The sequence below is a fragment of the Chionomys nivalis genome, chromosome 21 (genome assembly GCF_950005125.1).
Source record: "Chionomys nivalis chromosome 21, mChiNiv1.1, whole genome shotgun sequence".
Classification (NCBI taxonomy): Eukaryota; Metazoa; Chordata; class Mammalia; order Rodentia; family Cricetidae; genus Chionomys; species Chionomys nivalis.
Window position 1 is genome coordinate 51416071 of NC_080106.1, and position 19512 is coordinate 51435582.

A 19512-nucleotide genomic window follows, 5' to 3' on the forward strand; every position below is an offset into this window, starting at 1 on the left:
GGTAATGACTGAAGCTTTGTTGTTGATGGGTTATTAGTTTACTGGTAAAAGTTGTGAGTTACATTTCTAGACAGAAATGATTGAGGCCACCTGGGTCATTGGGGAAGATCTGAGACCACCCCCAGTACTGAAGGAGAGGTCAGAAGCTCCCTTCATCCATACATCCATTTGGAAGAGCTCTGGTTCTGTAGTGGTGGGGCTGTAGCCTACTTGAGAATTAGTGGAGTGCATTCTGCATCCTGGTTCAGAAGATATGTGCCTGAGGACCCAGTGAGTTCTTGAAAACAATTTGAGCTCCACTTCAGTCACTGGGGAAAAAGATGAGTCCTCCTGGGCCTGAAGGAATAAGTCTGAGGCCCCTTTCAGATAAAAAATTGGAGAACCCCTGTACAGAATGAGAATGAAGCATCTACAGACAAACAGGAAATTTTGAGTACAAAATTTTCTGTCTTCAGAGACAGAAAGTCTAATACTATTTTGAGGAATGCAGAAAGGTCAAAGACTCTTGTAGGAAGCATGGGATAGAAAGACTCAATTTGGCAATTAGAGAAGCCTGAACATTTCCTGATCAAATGTTCATGGGAATATAGAATATCCATGTCATGCAGGGCAACCAGCAGTGTGATCAATCTCCAACATGCTAGGAGGCAATTCTCAGATAGATCTCTGGACCAAGTCAGCTAACTACTTCTGATTCTGTGATTTCTTTATTTTCTTTATTTATGCTGATCAAGTTAAGGCACATATACTGGGTTTAGGGCACTGATGGATGTTCTAATGCTTTAGAACTTCAGGCACCAGGGTAGTTTTAACTTGGACAGAGGCTTTGAAGTCAAATGATTAAAATAAGAAACACTCAGAACCTCTTAGACAGAGGGAGTTGATCTGTTACCCACTAAGTCATATGAAGTAAGTCTAGGGCCACATTAGTCAGAAGAAGCACATGCTATTCTCACTGGGTAATATATTGCATATCATGTTCTATGTCAAAACTGTGACCTATTCATAATCAGATGGGAAACGTCTTACTTTTTATAGTCAGATGGACCAATCAGATGCCTCAATGTGCATCTGAGATAGCCAGGAGTAGAAGTCAAAAATTTAACAGGTGTTTGCTGAGAAGGAAGAGTTATAAACTCCTGTTGTTCATGTGGGGCACAAAGTAGGAAAATATGAGGCTGGCTTGTGAATAAGAAGATCTAAAGATGCCAAAATAAGAGAGAATAGGATCCAGGATCCCCTCTTGAGTTGAGCATCTTTAGAACTTCAATTTGACAGGCTTGTAAGGTTTGAAGCCTCCATGGGCAGAAGGATTATGCTGAGGGCTTCCTGGGGCAGAAGTTGAAGTTCTAACCCACTCTACATTAGAGGGCACATATTTTAATTCCCTTTGGTCACAAGGAGCAAATCTGAGGCTCAGTGTTTTAGATGGGGTATTCTTGATGTTCCCTTTTTCAGATTGAAACATTCTAAAGCTGCCTTGGACAGGGTGGCCATAGGAAAGTCTGAGGCTTCTTTGGTCACACTGAGAAGGTCTGATGCCTCCTTGAGGGAAGAGGTTAGAACTCAGGCTCTTTTTTTGCAGTGGGATCCTTCGGAGACTGCATTGGCCTGAACGTGAATATCTGTGGCCTCCTAGGACAGAAGGGTCACATATGGGGGTCCCATGTTCATACTGGAAGGCTGTATCTCTGCCTTGGTAAGAGAGGGAAGATCTCAGGTCTGCTAGTTGAGGTCGGGTATGTCTGAAATTTCCTTGGACAATAGAGAATGATGTAGCACTCTGCTTTTGAGTTGGTGAATATATGAGTCCCCATTGTACAGGAATCCAAGCACTGCTCCCCTCTCTGGCACCAGTGGAAGGCTTCTGTCTCTCTTGGACATAAAGAGTGTGTTTAAAGTCCTCCTTTGTAGAAACATGATGTCTGACATCATTGTTTTGGGGTGATGAGAAAGACTTGACACTCCCACTGGGACTGTCTCCATCTGGAGATGACCTGAAGCTTTCTTGGGATTCAGTGGAAGTTTTGATGACTTCTTGAGTATAAGGGGAATGTCTGAGTCTTGTCCTGGTAGAAGAAGTAGAAGTAAGGCTGGAAGTCCCATGAGGAGAGGCAGAATGCCTGAGGGTCTCTTCATGAGAGGGAGTAGTTTCTATGTCTCCTTCTGTAAAAGTGCAAGCTTCTATGCTCTCTTGGAGAGTAATGTTTCGTTTCTTGTCCCTTTTGGCAGATAAAGCATGTCTAGATCCTCTTTGTGATAAAGAGAGATGCTTACAGCCCTCATGTTCTGTATGGGAAGTATGAACATCTGCTTTGTTAGAGGAGGCCTCTTCCAATTTGGTTTTAGTAGATCTGGAACATCTAGGGATACCTTGAGAAGATGGAGAATATCTGAGGCACTCCTCGTCAGATCGTGAGGATCTACAATCTCCCTTGGCAGAAGTAGTAGTGAGGCTCTCTTTGGGATCAGTTTTAAGTCTTGCACCAACTTTGTTAGAAACAGAAGCTCTGCCTCCCTTTTTGGAAGAATGGTGAAGTTTCAAGCCTTTGTCTTCTGATGGGACAGATTTGAGGTCTGATTCTTTAGAAGCATGTCTTGATTTTGTTTTCTTCAATTTTGAATGTCTGGAGTCACCTCGTGGAGAGAAAGAACATCTGAGATCTTCTTTGTTAGGAGACCTAGATCTGAAGTTCAATTCTGATGATGCTGGGGGTGGGACACTCCAAAGAGGAGGAGATGTAGAACTTGAGTCTTTTCTGACATTGGCAGAAGTCAATGATCTTAAGGCCTCAAGTTCTGAAAGTGAATAGCTGATATTTCCTTCAGGAAATGGAGCATGCCTTGCTATTTTTTTGGTAGAATTGGAAATTCTATGACTTTTATTGGGATAAGAGGAACATCTCAGGCAGTCATCATGAGAAGGAATAGGAATAAAGTCATCATGTGCACAAATGGACAGTCCCAAAAACTCCATTGAAAAGAAAGGTCCTACACCTTCTTGGGTAGATGGTATAGGTTCTAGAACCCCTAGGGATGTTTTGGAGTTTTCAAGAGTATCATGGAGAGGTGTTGATGGCTCCAGAGTCCCTTGGTCACATACTGAAGGACACAGAGTACATTGGTCAGAATTCAAATGTCTCAGAGCCTCTAACATCGATGGAAAAGATTCTAGAGTACCTGACACAGATTCTGAAGTCTTACAAACCTCTTTGGCTGTTAGCAAAGGTTCTGAGGTCTCTGGTGTAAGAGAAGGTTGCAGAGTCTGCACTGAAGGAGGCAGATGTTCTAAAGAATCTTGGGAAGTTGTTGAAGTTTCTGTAACACCATTGTTAGAAAATGATATTTCTAAAATGCTTTGGGTAAATGGTGGAGTTTCTAGTGTCCCCTGATCAGAATCAGAAATACCAAGATTTTCTGGATCAGATGATGAATGTCTTAAAGGCCCATGGTTCAAAGAAGGACCTAGACTCTCTTGGGATGAAAAAGAAGTATCTAAAGATCCTTGAGCAGATGGTGAATGTCCAAGTGATTCCTGTGCTAATGTGGACAGTCCCAGAGCCTCTTGTGAATGCAATGAATTTCCTGCATAGCCTTGCTGAGATGGTGAATCTCCTTGGACACCCGAAGATATTTCCTGACAACATTGTTCTGAGGGGGAGAGTGACCCAGTCCCAGATGCAGATGGAGTGGGTCTCAGAGACTCTTGGTCAGGAGGAAAAGGTCCTAGGAATTCCTCCAGAAATACTACTGATGCTCCTAAAATTTCTTTTTCAGATACAGATGGTCCCATAGTACTTTGGGAAGAGAATGAAATTTCCAGAGATCCTGGGGTAGGTGGAAAAGTTTCTGAAGTTCCTGGGGAAGAGTCTGGTATACTACAAGCCTCTTCAGTAGATGACAAAGGTTCTGATGTTTCTGGCATAAGGGGAGCCTGTTGTAGAATCTGCACTGAAGGAGGCAGATGTCCTAGAGAATCTTGGGCAGATGGTGAAGTTTCTATAATCCCATGGGTAGAAGATGGTATTTCTAGAGTGTGATGGGGAGATGGTGATGTTTCTAGTGGACCCTGTGAATATTCAGATAATCCAAGATATCCTAGATCAGATAATGATAATGATGGTCCTAAAGGCCCTTGGTCCAAACAAGTGCCTGAAGCCTCTTCAGATGACAAGGAAGTATCAGGAGAACCATGAACAGATGATGAATGTCCAAGAGATTCTTGTGCTGATATGGACAGTCCTAGAGCCCCTTGTGTAGACAATGCATTTCCTGAACAGATTTGCTGTAGTGGCGAATCTCGTAAAGTCACTTTTTCACCCAAAGACATTTCCTGTAAACCTTTGTCTGTCAGTGAAGTTCTATCAGGCCCCAATTGAGATGAGGCAGATTTCACAGACTGTTGGTCAGATGGAGACAATTCCAGAGCTCTGTGGGAAACTGTTGGTGATCTCAGTATCACTTGGTCATCTGCTGCACCTTTGGCAGATGTTGAAAATCTCAGTATCTCTAAAATAGATGTCATAGTTTCTACAGAACTTTTGATAGATTTCAAAATACTATAAAACTCTTCAGAAGATGGTTCTGATGTCTCTGAAGCAAATTGGGAAGTACCTAGAGGCCTCTGAATTCCTAGAACACTTTGAGCTGATGGTACAGTTACTATAGACTTTTGGACAGATGGTGGTGTTTTCCTAGCACCTTGTGTAGATATTGGAGTTACTAAAGTATCTTTTGAAGATTGAGAAAGTCCACAATCTTGTGGAGTAGATGATGAATGTACTAAAGCCTCTTGGGCTAAAGAAGGGCCTAAATCCTCTTGGGAAGATGTGAAAATTTCTGGAGACTCTTGATCAGATTTTGAATGTCCTACAAACTCTTGTGCTGATATCAAAGTTCCATGAGTCCTTTGCACAGATAATGAATCTCCTGAACACACTTGCTGAGGTGGTGAAGATCCTAGAAACTCTTGGGCAGATAAAGACAATTTAGGACACAATTGGGCTGATAATAAATATTGGGGGGTCCCTAGTACAGATGGAGTAGATCTCAGTGAACCTTTAGAAGATAGAGAAAATTGAACAGGTTTTTGGACAGATGATAATGATTCCTGAATCTGTTGATCAGAATCAGAAGGGAATAGAGCACTTTGGGCAGGTATCAAATATTCCAGAGTTCCTGGTAAGGGTGGTAAAATTTCTAGTGTCACAGATGAAGATTCTGAAAATTTAAAAACCATTTGGGGAGATGACAAAGTTTCTGATGACTTTGGAGTACATTGGGAATGTCCCAGATACCCTGGGGAATGAGGTTGAAGTTGTTGAGCACCATGCACATCTAATGAACCTTTTATATCTTTCTGAAGAGAAGATGATGTTTCTAGAGTAACTTGGGAAGGGGACAAATTTTGCAATATTCCCTGGGCAGAGAGAGAATGTGTATCTCCTAGGACAGATGGGAACTGCGCTACAGATCCTTGATTATAAGAAGGGTCTTGCACTTTGTTGGAAGATGTGGATAATTCTGGAGACCCTTGATCAAATGAGCAGTGTCCTAGAAACTCTTGCCCTGATATAGACAATCTCACAATTCCTTGAGCAGATAATGAATTTCCTTCATACCCCTTCTGATGTGGTGTCTGTCCTAGAGTCACTTTTGCAGGTGCAGACACTTTCTGCCACCCTTGGTATTGTAGGGAATGTTCCAGAGTACCTGCTTCAGATAGGTTAGGTCCCAGAGACTCTTGGGAAGATGGAGAATGTTTCAGAGAAGTTTGGGGAGTTGGTGAAGATTCTAGATCCTTCTGTGAAGATGTGGACATTTCTAAGTTATCTTGGGAGGATAAAGAAAAGCTTCCAGCATCTTGGAGTACAGAACTGAAAAGCCGTGGTGTCCTTGAAGCAGATGGCAATTTTTCTACAGGCCATGGGGTAGACAGAGCAGGTTTAAAACCCCCTTGGGCAGATGGCAATACTTTTAATTCCCACTTTGAAAACTGGAAATTTCCTTCAGTTCCCAGGGAAAGAGACCCGAGTCCCATATCATCTTGGGCATATGGCAAAGGTTCTGTTTTCCCTTGACTAGATGATGAAACCTCTTGGGCAGATGTAGATGTTCCTAGAACACATTGGGCAGATACAGGAGGTCTCAGAGTCCATGAAACAGATGGAAACATTCCTAAATCCACTTTGGCAGGTGGAGAAGATCCTGGAGTCACTGAAATAGATGATGAAGATCCCAAATCCCCTCTTGAGGAATTGGATAATACTAGATTGTCATGTGCACAGGTAGAAACTTCCATAGTCTTTCTTCCCTGTGAAGAAAGGCAAGTTCCCCCAGCTTCTTGTAAAGATAATGAAGGTCTGGAACTCACTAGAACAGATAAGGAATTTTTTTCCAATGGCTCTAGGGACACTGATGTAGGCCCTAGAGTCCCTTGCCCAGAAAAAGAAATGACCATTTGCCCTTTTGAAGGCATAGATCCTAAAGACTCTGCAGCAGATGTATCTGTTTGTTGAACCCTTTGGGCAGACTGCCAAGATCCAAGAGGTCCCTGGGATGAAACAGCGGGTCCTAGATTAGCTTGCATAGGTGTAGAGAGACCCAAAGTACCTTCTACAGACAGAGAAGGTTCCAAAAGGCATTGGGAAGAATAGAAAGGACTCAAGTTTGCCTGGGTAGATATGGAAAGTTCCAGAGGCCCTTCATCAGATACCACATGTCCTCTGGTAGCTGTAGAAGTTTTGCATGCACCTGGTGCAGATAATGAATATTCTGGGGACTCCCAGGGAGATAGCAAATGTTCTACAGACCCTTGTGCTGTGATAGAACTTCTTGGAGACCCTGGGGCAGAATTCAAAGTTTCTACCATCTTTTTGGCATGCTGGCTATATCCTTGAGACTCTGGGGTAGATGATGAATATGTTACTGTGCTCCATGTAGAAGTGGACTGAGAGGATGTACATTGTGTATGTGAGGAAGTGCCTGAGAGCCCTTGGGCAGGTAGATGCTGTCCTAGACTCCTTTGTGCAGAGGTGGACAGTCCCATAGACTCTTGTTTAGATAGGCAGGAACCCACAGTTTCTTGAGCACATTGAGAAGTTGCTTGACTCCCCTGGCCTAAGGAGTAAAGTCCCAGAGTCTCCTGAGGACACAGTTGGTATACTGAACTTCCTACATGAGATGGAGAAGTTTCCAATGTTTCTCTTATATGTGACAATTGCCCATAATAATTATGTGTATTTTGGACTTTTCCTTGGATGTCTGCAGAAGATAACAAGGACCCTAGAGTTTCTTTTGAAGATGCTGATGGACTCAGTGAACACTGAGCAGATACATTAAGTTCTAGAGGCAGATGAGCAGAGATGAGAGATGCTGGATCACCTGGAACTTGTGATGAAAGTCCTCTAGGCACTTTGTTAATTGGTGAACGCTGTCTAGGACCTGAGACAGATGGAGAGTTTCCCACAGGCTCTCTGACAGATGACAAATGGCTAAGATTCATTTGGTCAGATTGAGATGTTGCTAGATTACCAGAGAAACAATGTAGAGGATCTAGTTCTCCTTGAGGAGATGAAAAAGGACACAGAGTTTCCTGCGCACACACAGAAAGTTCCAGAGGTAATCCAAAATATAGCAAAGGTTCAGAATATCCTGAACTCACAGGAAGTTGGAACATTTCCTGAGAACCAGGGACAGATATTCCAGTACCTGGAGAAGAGGACAAAGATCCTAGTTTGCTCTTTTCAGATTGGGAAGGATTCAGAAAACCTGGAACAGATGGTGGATGCTGTAGAGAATTTTTCACAGACTGAGAAGTTTTCTGAGAGGTTTGGTATGAAGCAGGATGTTTCCTAGTTCCTTGATTACACATCAGTGTCACTGGAGTCCCTTGTGCAGACACAGATAATTCCAGAGACCCTTCGGGAAATAAAGAAGGATCCACAAGCCCTTCTGTAGCCTGAGATACTTGCATAGAACTCTGACCAGACTGCAAAGATCCTAATAGCACCTGGGTATTTTGGATAGACCTCAGAGGTCCTGTCATTGATGTAAAAGGTACTACAGTCTGTTTTACAGATGTCAAATTTCCCATTGTGCCTTTGGCAGATAAGAGAAACTCCCCAGTGACGAGGGAATCAGAAGACTCTAGAGTCCCTTGTGCAGATTTGGACATTTTCAGAGTTCCTTGTGATGATGGACAAGTTCTTACAGTCTTTTCATCAGAACAAAAAGATAGTGGAGTTGCTTGTGTTGATGACAGGAGAGCCAGATGCCCTGGTACAGATGGGAATGTTCTCCTAGTCACTTGGGTAGATGGGGAATTTGTATATGGCTCTGGAACTGCTTGGAAAGGTGCAGAAAGTTGTAGAGTTCCTTCAGAAAATTGTGCTGAATGCAGCATTTCCTGGGATGACATAACATGTTTCAGAGGCCCTTGGGCAGCTTTCAAAGGTTCTAGATTCCCTTGTCCAGAAAGGAAAGATTCTTCAGATCCTTGGATAGAAGTTAAATGTCCTCTAGCCATTAGAGGTGGTGGCAAAGCTTCTATAGTCCTTGTAGCAGACTGAGAAGTTTCCACACCCTCTCTCACACATGACAAATGCTGCAAGGTATTCTGGGAATATTGGTATTGTCTCAAAACCCCTGAATGTTTTGAAGGCCTTTGGATAGATGACAAAGAACTTAGGACAGGCAAAGTTTCCTCTGTAGCTGTGGAGAGTTCCTTAGGTACTTTAGAAGACAGCAAATGTTCTAGAGTCCATGGATTAGATAAAGGATTTTCCTGAGCACCTGGAGCAAGTGGTGAATGTTCTCTGTGTGCTAGTGAAGACAAAAAGGATCCTTGAGGTTTCTGGATAGATGGGAAAGGTCCTGTAATCCTAGGGAAAGATGCTGAACTTTGGACAGTATGTTGGGCAGATGAAGAAAATTTTGGAGACTCCTGGGAAGAAATTGGATGTTGCAAAGCCCTTTTAGAAGGTGCCAGAGTTCCTACAGTTCCTTGTGCTGGTGTAGATAGTTTTAGAGACCCTTGGACAGATTGGGAAGTCCCCAGAGCCCCTTGGTCAGATGAACAAGATCCTAGAGTTCCTTGTGTAGATAAAGAAATTACCAGTTGCCTTTGAGCAGGTGGAGAAACACCTAGTTCCTTTTGAATACTTTGATTAGTCCCTGACTTAGAAGCTTGATATCCTTCAGTACTCTGTGCCCCTGTGGGCTTTACCAAAGTGGGTTTTGTATAAAGTGAAGCTTTCTCAGGAACTTGAGTAGTTGGTGAAGGTTTCAGAGTGTCCTTCCCTGATGTGTTCACTTCCAGAATTGCTTGTGAAGATAGGCAAGATTCATCATCTTTTTGTAAAGATGGGGAAGGAACTGGACTTGTTTGTGTTTGTGAGAAAAGTCCTGGAGTCATTGGGGTTTGTGGCAATGTGCCTGTAATCATTGGGACAAATGGAGACATTCCCAAATTATCTGGAACAGATGACATATGGCTATGTGTGCACTGGTCAAACTTGGATGGTCCCAACATCTCTTGGGAAGATGCTGACTGTTGTGATTGTTGGCTATATGGTGAAGAAGCTACAGTTCCCTGAGTAGATATGTAAAGTTGGTCAGATAGAAAATGTGCTAGATCTTTGGATGCTGATAAAGAAGATTCATGAGATCTTGTGCCATGTTGTAAATGTCCTGTAGTCCAAGAAGGAAATGACAAAGGCTCTGTAGGCCCTTGGAAAGATGGTGATGTATCTGTGCAAAACAAGTGTTCTAGTTTACTTTGGAAAGATGCTGGTGACCCCAAAATCAATGAGGAAGATGCTGAACATTCTACAGATGCTGATCTGGATGAAAAAGAACCCAGTGTACCCTGGAGAGACATAGAATTTTCCCAATGCCCTTGATTATATAGGCGAGTTGGTCGATTCCTTAGAGTAGTTTGGAGAGGTTTATTAGTATCTGGTGCAGATGATGAAGGTTTCATTGCACCTGGTGAAGACAACAAAGACTTTTTAATTCCTTGGTTAGAAGATGGTCCCAGAGTCTCTGAAGCAGATGGTGAATCTTGCAGAGGATCTTGTATAAACAGAGAATGTCTAGAAGCTTCCTGAAAAGAATTGGAATGTTTTGTAAGTTCATGATCAGATTGCAAATTCTCAAGAGTCCTATTTGCAGATATGGGCAGTACCAAAAAGCCTTTAAGAGACAGGTAGTCCTTTGAGGTAGATGTCAATATTTCTGGTAGTTTATGGGCATATGGAGTAGATCGTAGAACTCCTGTTGTACATGGCAATGATCCTAAAATGCCCTGTACTGAAAAAGACTGCTCCACAGTATCTTTTTCTAACTGAGAATTTCTCCCATCTCCTTGGGAAGATGCCAAAGTTTTTCGGGTCCCTTCTGCCAATGACAACACTTCTAGAGCTCTTTGTGAAGGTGGTCTAGGTCCCACTACCCTTTGGTCAGTTAGAGAAGTTGCTCGAGTCACATGTAGTAATGAAGAAATTTCCAGAGTTTGTGGAGCAGATGGTGAAGTTACCTTAGTCCCTGAAACTGATGTAAAAGTTTCCACAGGTAAAAAATATTCATGAATCCTATTGGAGGATTCATGAGTTCCCACAACATCTTGGGAAGATTCAGAAGGTCCTTGAGACTCTTGGGCAGATGCTGAAGGATGCAACAACCCTTGAGTCAATTTAAAGGGTTTCTGAGGCCCTTGGGAAGAAAGCAAAGTTGCTAGATTCACTGGGCCAGATTGGAAAAGTTCCTGAACACTTGGGGCAGATGATAAATGACCTCCACACCCCTGGGGTGAAGACAATTTTCTTGTAGTTTGTGAGGCTGTTGAAGAATGGTCTATAGTCTTTCCTACAGTTGAAAAATATTCTGGTTCCCCTTGTGCAGATTGTGATAGTTCCAGACACTCAGGAGATGATGTGGAAAGCTCTATAGTCTCCAACTCTAGGGAAGATAGAAAAGAACACAGAGAGTCACAGACAGATATGGAAAGTTTCAGAGGCTCTTGAGGCCCTGGGGTAGATAGAGAAGGTTCCTGAATCTGAGCACTAACTGAAGATGGTGGGTGTTGTGTATCTTCTGAGGGGGATAACAATGATTCTTCAGTTTCCTGATCAGACAGAGCAGGTATCAAAGCCACTTTGACACGTGGCAAATGTAATAGATTACCTTGATCAGATAGAGAAGATTTATTAGCCTCCTGGGAACAAGTTGAAAGTTTTGTAGTTCTTTGAGCAACTGATAAATTTTCTAGAGCCCCTTCTGCAAACTTGGTCATTTCCAGAATCCTTTGATAAGACTGAGAAGCTTCAAGATCTCCATGGAGAGATGGCACCTTCATCTGGTCATAATATTTAGATGCTGAAGGCCCAAGGGAAGATGTCAAATTTGCTTTGGTCACTGGTTCAGATGCAGATAACTGTATAATATCTGCTTCAGATAGGGAAGGTCCCTCAGCTCCTAGTGTAGATGCCAATGGTTCCAGAGAACCATGAGCAGATGGAGACCATCCTAAAGACCCTTGTTCAGATATCAAAGATCCCACTACCTCTTGAAGACAAGGGGGAGTGGCTTGAGTTGCATTTTGTAGGAAGGAATGTTCTAAAGGCTCTGGAGGAAGTAAGGGGATGTCTTTAGTTACTGGAGCAGAGAGAGAAAATTCCTCAGACTCTCCTATACTGGAAAGATGGTCAAGAACATTTGGGAGAATTTGGGATCCTATTGGAAACCCTGGAGAAAAAGTGGAGTGTTCTATATCCTCTACTGTAGATGGCAAAAAGCACAGAGTCTGTTCATCAAGTGTGTTAATTTGCAGAGGCCCTTGTGTAGTTACAGAATGTTCTAAGGCCTGTGAAGTAGATGAAGAAGGTTCCTGTGCATGTGGTGCAGAGGGAGTGCCTTTTGCATCTTCTCTGGAAAATGACAGAGACCCCAGAGATCCCAGACCACATGAGGAAGATTCCAAAAACTCTGTGATGAAAGGTAAATATGGAGTCGAAGGGGAAGTTGATTTAGCTGGTTTCTCAAATGGAGAAATTTCTCCATCTTTCCCAACATATGACACAGGCCCAAGTTTCTTATGTTCTGATTCTGATAGTTCCATGAGCCCTGGAGAATATACCGAAAGTCCCAGAGTCCCTTGGGTAGATGGTAAAGGATCAAACATTCCATGTGCTGATATGGACAGATCATCAGGTCTTTCAGTAGATTGCAAGTGATCTAGAGTTTCTGGGGTCAATGGGCAAGATTTCCAAGAACCCAGTTCCCTTGATAAATTTCCTCCAGCCTCTGGAGTTAATAAAGGTCGTTGAATGACAGAGTCAGTTTGGTAAGGTCCTAGAGGCCCTTGGGAAGATAGTGGGTGTTGGTGAGGGCCTTGGATCAATGGAGAAGGTCTTGAAACCTCCTGTAAAGAAGTAGGAGGTTTCATTGACTTTTCAGGAGATGATACATTTTCAACCCTCCCTTTTGTGGGTGAGAATATTTCCAAAGCACCTTGGGAAGATGATAATGTTTCCCTAATCCCTTTTCCAGGTAAAGAATTTTCCAAAGACCGTTGGGCAAATAATGTAGGTCTTAGAGATCCAGTGGCAGAAGAAGATTCCACAACACTTTCAGCATATTGGGAGTTCTCTGGTGACTCGTTTACTAATGAGGAAAGTCCCATATGCTCTAGAGCAGATGATAAAGCTCCTAGATCCTCTGAAATACTTGGAGCACTTTCCAGAATAATTTGTGAAGGTATCAAAGTTTTTAGTTCTTCCTTGGTAGATTGGCAAGGTTTCAAATTTCCCATTGAAAGTGTTAAATGTTCTTGAGCCTCTTGAGTAGATAGTGAATTACCCAGAGACCCCTGTGTAGATAGAGAAAGTTGTTCAGGCTGTTTGTCAGCTAGCATATGTCCAAGAACCCTTGGACCAGGTGGAGAGGATTCCAGACCACCTGTGACAGAAAGAGAATTTTTGACATGTTCAGAGTTAGATGACAAAATTTCAAGAGCCTCTTGGGAAGATTTCAAACTTCCTTGAGTCCCCTGATGGGTTGAAGAATATGTAAGAGATCCTTTGCTAGGTGGCAAATGTTCTAAAGTATATTGGGCACACTGAAAATGCCCAGTAGCCCCTTTGGGAGATGATGGGTTTACCAGAGCCACTTTTGCTGCTTCCACATGTTGTATAGACCCTTGTTCCCATGTGGACAGTTCTGGAGCTTGTTGGGCAAACAGGGGAAGTCCCACATCCCCTTGAGCAGATGGCAAATGTCTGAGAGTGCCTTGTGCAGGTGAGGAAATTACAACAGAATCTTGATCAGTTATCATATATTCTAGGATATTTTTCAATTGTCCTGGAGATCCTGTGTTGTGTGAATATGTCCCCACATCCACTTCCACAGAGGACAATGGTCCTAGTGTCCCCTGGAAAGACATAAAAGGTGACATATCATCTAGAACAAGCAGAGAATGCCCTGGAGTTGCTTTTGTAGACTTGGAAATTTCTATAGGCTCTTGTGCAGATAGGGAAAGTCCCACAGACCCCTGGACTGAGAGCACAGGTGCTATGCTACCTTCTGAGGATGAGAGACTTCCCTGAAGCCCTTGTACATATGGCATTGATGGTAGGGCCACTGAGCCATTTTGAGGTAATTCTAGAATTCCATGAATAGACAACAATGGGGAAGAAGTTTCCTGAAACAGAGTTGAAAGTCCCCAAGTCTTTGGAGCCACTGGTAAGTGCTCAAGAGGCACAAAGACTGAAGAGGAATTTTCCAGATATTCATGTGTAGATGGTAGAAATCTTTGCAATCCTTGTGCAGATTGGGAAGTTCCTACTTTGCTTGATAAAGATAATAGAGATCCCGGAGCCTTTGGGGTAGATGGCAAAGTACCAGCACTCTCCTGAGTAGGTATTAAAAGATCCAGAGGCCTTTGTAGGGACAACAAGGGCCTTTGCAAAGACACCCCAGGTGAGCATAAAGTTTCCAGAGAGCCCTGAGCAGGAAAGACCTTTTCTAAAATCCCTTGTTCTAGTAAAGAATCTTCTCGATCTCCTGGGAGGTTGGGCAAATGTTCTGAATAACTTAATGAAGGTAGAAAACTTTCCTGAGGCCCTTGAGCAGATGACAAAAGTTCTTTTGCTCCCTGAGCAGCCTGGAAACAACACAGGGCCCCTGGGGCAGATGGTGAATGTCCAAGAAACCCTTGGCAAGATAGTGAAGCTCCTAGATACCACTGCTTAGATGTTGATGGTACTGGAGAACCTGGGGGAGATGGAAAATGTTCTGCAGCAAGAAGGCAGAAGGAAGCATAAGGATCTTTAGATGGTTTCGAGGACATAGGGGGTGTCCGGTCCTCTTGTGCTAATGGCAAAGGTCCAAGATGTTTTTGTTTACATTTGGCCTTTCCCTTAGACCTTTTGGCAGATAAGGAAGATTTCAAGGCTCCCAAGTCAGATTTGGAAATTGACAGATCCCCTTGGGTATAAGTAGAATTTTCTGGAGCCTTTGACAGAGATGGATAATGTCCCTGAAGGCCTGGGACAGATGGTAAATGGCATAGACCCTTTGGGACAGACAGAGAAGGGCCTTGAGCCTCTTGGGAAGATATGGAATGTCCATGAGGCCCTTGGTTAGAATGGCAAGGTTCCACAGTTTTTTGTTCAGATGAGGAACATTGCAGGGTCTTTTGGACAGATATAGAAGGCATAGGACTTACCTGAGGAGTACTTGTAGTGATCAATGTTTCTTTCAGAGCAGTAGAAGATGCATATACCCGTTTTGAGGAATGGAAAAATATGAAACTGCCTTCCTCAAATGAGGAAGTTCCGAAGTCCCCTTCATCAGAAGGATCATCTCTCAACCTCTTTTTGGTAGAAATGGAATGTCCAGAGTATACTTGGGTAGAGGGAGGATGTTTAATATTTCCCTTCTGAGAAGAGATATGCATGAAACTCTCTTGTGTAGATGGGGAAGATTGTAAAGTTCCTTCTCCAGATATGGTAGATCCTAGGGCCTCTTGCTCAGAAGGGGAAGGTGCTACTGTGTCAGGTGTACATGTGTGTTTTTTTACTACAGCTTCAGAATGAGGGGAAGTTTCTAGAACCTGTGTAGGTGTGGTATCCCCTAAAGTTTCCTGTGCATATGTAGTAGGTCTAAAATCCTCATGGGCAGCTAAGGAAGTTACTGGAGCTCCTTGTGTAACTGTGGAAGTTTCAGGAATACTTTCTTCAGGTGAAGAAAATGATAAAGCCTTTTGTATAGAGACGTTAGGTTCTAGAGACAGTTGGATGGACAAAACAGGTTCCAAGGGCCCTTGGGAAGATAAGGTGGAATTCAGAACCTTTGGGGTATTTGTTAGATGTTCTGGAGTCACTTGTGGGCATGTGGAAAGACTAACATCCCTTTGTGAAGATGGGGAATGGCCTATAGCCTCTTGGGTAGTTATGACAGATTGCTGATACCCTTGAGGAGATGGAGAAATTTCCACAGCTTCCTGTGAAGAGTAGAGAGGTCCTGTGGCTGTTTGTGGGCAGGTAGAATCTAAGGAATCCCCTTCTTTCAACGTGAAATTTGCTACAAATTGTTGTGTACATGTGTCACATCCAAGAGCCATTTCTAAGGATTGGGATGAGTCTGGAACCTCTTCTGCAGATGTATCCTGTCCCACCGTCCCTCTATCACATATGGTAGAACCCAAAAAGTGTTGGACAGGTTGTAAATGACCTGGTAATCCTGGTGTATATGTAGAAATTTCAAGAGCCTCTCCTACATATGTGGAAAGTCCTAGAGACCCCTGGGGAAAAAGGGAAGGCTGTATTGTCTTAGCCCCCTGGGTAGTTGTGGAGCTTGCATGGCTCACTTGAACTCTCTTGGCATATCTTTGGCTGTTTTGTTTCTGATGACGAATCAGAAGGGCCTTTTTAGTTGGCAGGGTATATTTAAAGCTCTCTTGATATGATACGGACACTGGGAATCCACCTTGCTCAGAAGGAGGATCTGTCCTTCTCTTTTTGCTATAGTGGCAATATCCAGTGTTCATTTTCATATCTGGATAAGGTTTGAATTTCTCTTCATGAGAGAGAATAGGTCTTTGACCCTCTTCTCTAGATGTAGACAATTCTGTAGTCCTCTTGACAGATATGGAAGGACTTAGAACCCGTAGGGAAGTTGATGCAGGTGTTAAGGCCCTTCGTGTATGTTGAGAGGATAGAAGGGTCCCTTGGGTAGACTTGGGAGTTCCTAGCATCTCTTGTAGACATGTGGGACTCTCTAGGGCCCTTTCTGAAGATGGCAAAGGTTCTTGAATCCCTGATGTAGATGTAGATAATTTTGTTTTTGCTTGGGTAGGCATGAGTGGTATGAGGCTCACTTGGGGAGTAGTGATAGGGCTTGGTTCCCCCTGTGCTGTAAGAGAAGACCCAAGCCCATTTTCTGGTGGAGGATATTTAAAACCCTCTTTCTTTAATGGGGAAGTTATAAAATTCCCTTGGTCAGAGGAGGCAGGACTCAAGCTCACTTCAGCAGCTATGGATTGCTTAGGGTCGTTCTGGGGAAGGGGAAAATAGCCTTGGCTCTCTTCATGAGAGGGTATAGCTCTCCAGCCATCTTTGGCAGATGTCAAAGGTGTTAAACTCCCCTGGGAAGAGGGGGTAGGACATATTCCATTTTGGGAAAATGAGAAATCACTGAGCACCCCTTTTGGAGAAAAACATTTGGAACTGTCTTTGCCTAATGGGGCCTGATGTAGGCCCCCTTGATCAGAAGGGGCTTGTCTAAAACGCTTTGGTGGAGAATTGGAATGATTGATGACCCCTTTGCTAGAGGATGGACTTCTGAAACCCCTTCCGGAAAGAGAGTCATTTTTGATTTTCCTTTCATCACAAGGGGGGAGTTTCTGGGATGCCTGGGAAGATATGAAATGCCCCATAGACCCTTGATCACACTGGGTTCCTCCCAGAACCTTTTGGGTGGATAGGGATACTCCCTGAGCATCTTGGGAAGAAGTGGAAGATCCCAGAGCTCCTTGAGTAGGGGAGGAAAATTGCAGGGACCCTTGAAAACGTGGGGAAATTACCAGTCCACGTTGGTCAGTGGAAGAGTTAGCAGAAGACAGCCCAGGAACTGTATCATCCTCGTTGACCTTTTCACTAGCATCTCCAGCACAGGGTCTTGGAGATGTTGCAGATACTCTGGTGCTCCAGTGATCGAAGTCCATAAATTCTTCAAACACAGTAGAAATATCCAGGCTTCTTTGCACCTTCCCAGGTCTGTGCACAGAAGTTGAGGCCACTCTTTTTCTGGTGGCAGGAGGTAAGGCAGATGGTCTGGGATCCCTGCTCAGTGGGTTACTCCTGCAGTCAGGAACCTCTGGAGGAAGTGGAACTTGTCCTTCCTTGATCTCTTTCCACTCCTTTAAGGGGTCTAGGGTCTTCCTACTGGATGTGGTCTTTATAATAGCTCTAAGACTCTGCAGTCTATCTGCAGTACCAGTGTTGGGGATTTTGAGTGTTTTGTCCTCGTAAGGCTTTTGGCACCTAAACTTGTGCACCCCGGAGGTGCAAAGTCCCTCAGGAATTTGGTGCTGGTCAAGTATGTCTCCCATTGGGGTGCCCTATCATCAATCCCTTGGGGGACAGTGAAGGGGATCCCAGGTGGATTAGGCAAGCACGTCCCCCATTGGGGGACCCAGAAGGGGAACCCCGGCCCGGGAGGCTGGGAAAACTGTTGTCTCTGGTCAGAGTGTGATGGACCAGCTGAGGCTCACTGGCTTCTCTCCACAGGTCTGGCCATTTAGCCAATAAAGTAGTTGAAAAATAAAAAGGGAAATTACCCCTCTCAAGGGGTAGTGAATGTACTTGCCAATGGTGACTCGAGGCAAGCGGCAGCAAAGCAATAGCTTCAAAGAGAGGCTCTCCTTCCCGAGAACTGTGGACACGTCCGGTAGGCGAAGCGCACAGAACTCGAATGATAGTTGGCCTCAGAAATCGAACAAAGCTCGAGAGCTGCACTTGGAATGCATGTCCTCGGGCCTGCACGGGCCAGTTCTGAACTGTCTCAGCTGGCGGTTCTGCATGCACTAGCCAGGCAAACATCCAATCATCACTAGCCAGGCTTTCTGAATGAGGAGGGCACCTTGGACCCTCTCCTCTTCATTAGGGTCGAGAATGCTAGGTGGTCCGGTGCCCACTGTCAGTGACCAGGACATGGACTATTGAAAAGGCAACATGATTGGGAAGGCAAGGGGTGTTTGGGAGACTTTGCTTTCGGGTTCCTCTTACACCGACTTACACTGCTGTCAGGAGGTCGTCAGTGTTGCTGTTAGGTCTGTTTGAGCCTCATAACTGAATGAGAAAGGGTGCTTCTCAGAGACTGTGGGAGCCAGGCAATCACTGGTTGTGCTAGGGAAAGAATAAGTAATAGTGCTTGAATAGAGCAGAGGATGTCTGGAACTGATATTACAAATGGTATTCTGTATTTTAAAGATGACCAATCCTGGGATTATCTAGTAAATTGGTGACATCGTCTGTGAACGTCATCCTGTATTCTGAAATGTATCTCTAGACTGCTTAATAGTACTTACTGCAGTGCTATTATTATGTAAATAATACATATAGGTATGTATGTATATATATATGTATATATCAGAGAATAAGGATAAGAAAAATAATCTTATAATACAAAAGCAAGTTGTTTTTCAAATACTTTTATCTGCTTTGGTTAAGTTCACTAATTCAGAACATGGACTCTCAAATGTAGCCCATATGGCCTTAAACAATTGTTTTGTCTTGGTTTACATGTTGGGTGCTGTAACATTTACATATTTGGATTGTTTTGGAAGGTCATATAATTCCCCTGAAGGCACAATGTGGCTAATGGCTCATATTAGTGGTTCTGCGTGAGCCATTCACTTCCATTCTAATGATGAAGCTGAAGTATAGTTACACAGAATGATTTTGGAAACTCTTAGACAAGTTGATTCTTTGAAAGGTCATGTTTATTGAGCAGTTGATATACTGAGAAAGCGTAAATTTGAGGGTATGGATAAAGACGTTATCTCACTGATAAAGAAACTTGCTTTGCTTGTTGCACATTTTTTTTCCCAATTTTACTTTGAGCACTTTTTGTTCTTGCTTGATGAAAGGCTTTTGTTTATTTATTTCAGTGCTGTATCTGATTTTTGCGAAGGATTGCTCTCTCCCTTTGGCTACACAGATAATATGGCTTCAGGGGCATTGGGGTACTTTTCCATCACCTAATTTTCTCCCTGTGCCATTGTCTTAGTGATTTGGCACATGCTTTCTCCTTGGAATTTTTGAAAACTTCATCACTCCCTTTCTTTAGCCCTAATTTAATCTCACTAATTTCATTTTGAAAATTATCTATCTCCAGTAATTTTATCGTTCACCGTGTTTATCTGCATACTAGCACATATCATAACTCTCATATACCTTTCAACCATTTATCTGAATTTTCTGTTGGTCCCTTGAGGTCCTTGGACACATT

At 43.4% G+C, this 19512-nt stretch overlaps 1 protein-coding gene across 1 annotated transcript; it reads right to left on the reverse strand.

Moving 5' to 3' along the window:
- Nucleotides 1–1725: 1725 nt before the first annotated feature.
- On the reverse strand, nucleotides 1726–17611 carry LOC130863396 (mucin-17-like). The gene is made up of 3 exons (XM_057753340.1): nucleotides 7711–17611; nucleotides 2278–4968; nucleotides 1726–2093 (listed from the first exon to the last, which is right to left on the reverse strand). Exons 1-3 carry the CDS (start codon nucleotides 17609–17611, stop codon nucleotides 1726–1728), a joined length of 12960 nt encoding a protein of 4319 aa, XP_057609323.1.
- Nucleotides 17612–19512: the final 1901 nt, after the last annotated feature.

What these genes read in the sequence shown, in the direction of transcription:
- LOC130863396 (XM_057753340.1), bottom strand. Translation starts at nt 17,611, where the DNA reads ATGGGAGACATACTTGACCAGCACCAAATTCCTGAGGGACTTTGCACC. An exon ending in ATCTTTGTCCTCTTCTCCAG is followed by an intron (nt 4,969 to 7,710) that starts GTACTGGAATAT and finishes TATCTGCCCAAG; the next exon opens with AGTTTCTAGGATCTTCACCA. An exon ending in CCATACAGAACATGAGGGCT is followed by an intron (nt 2,094 to 2,277) that starts GTAAGCATCTCT and finishes TGGGACTTCCAG; the next exon opens with CCTTACTTCTACTTCTTCTA.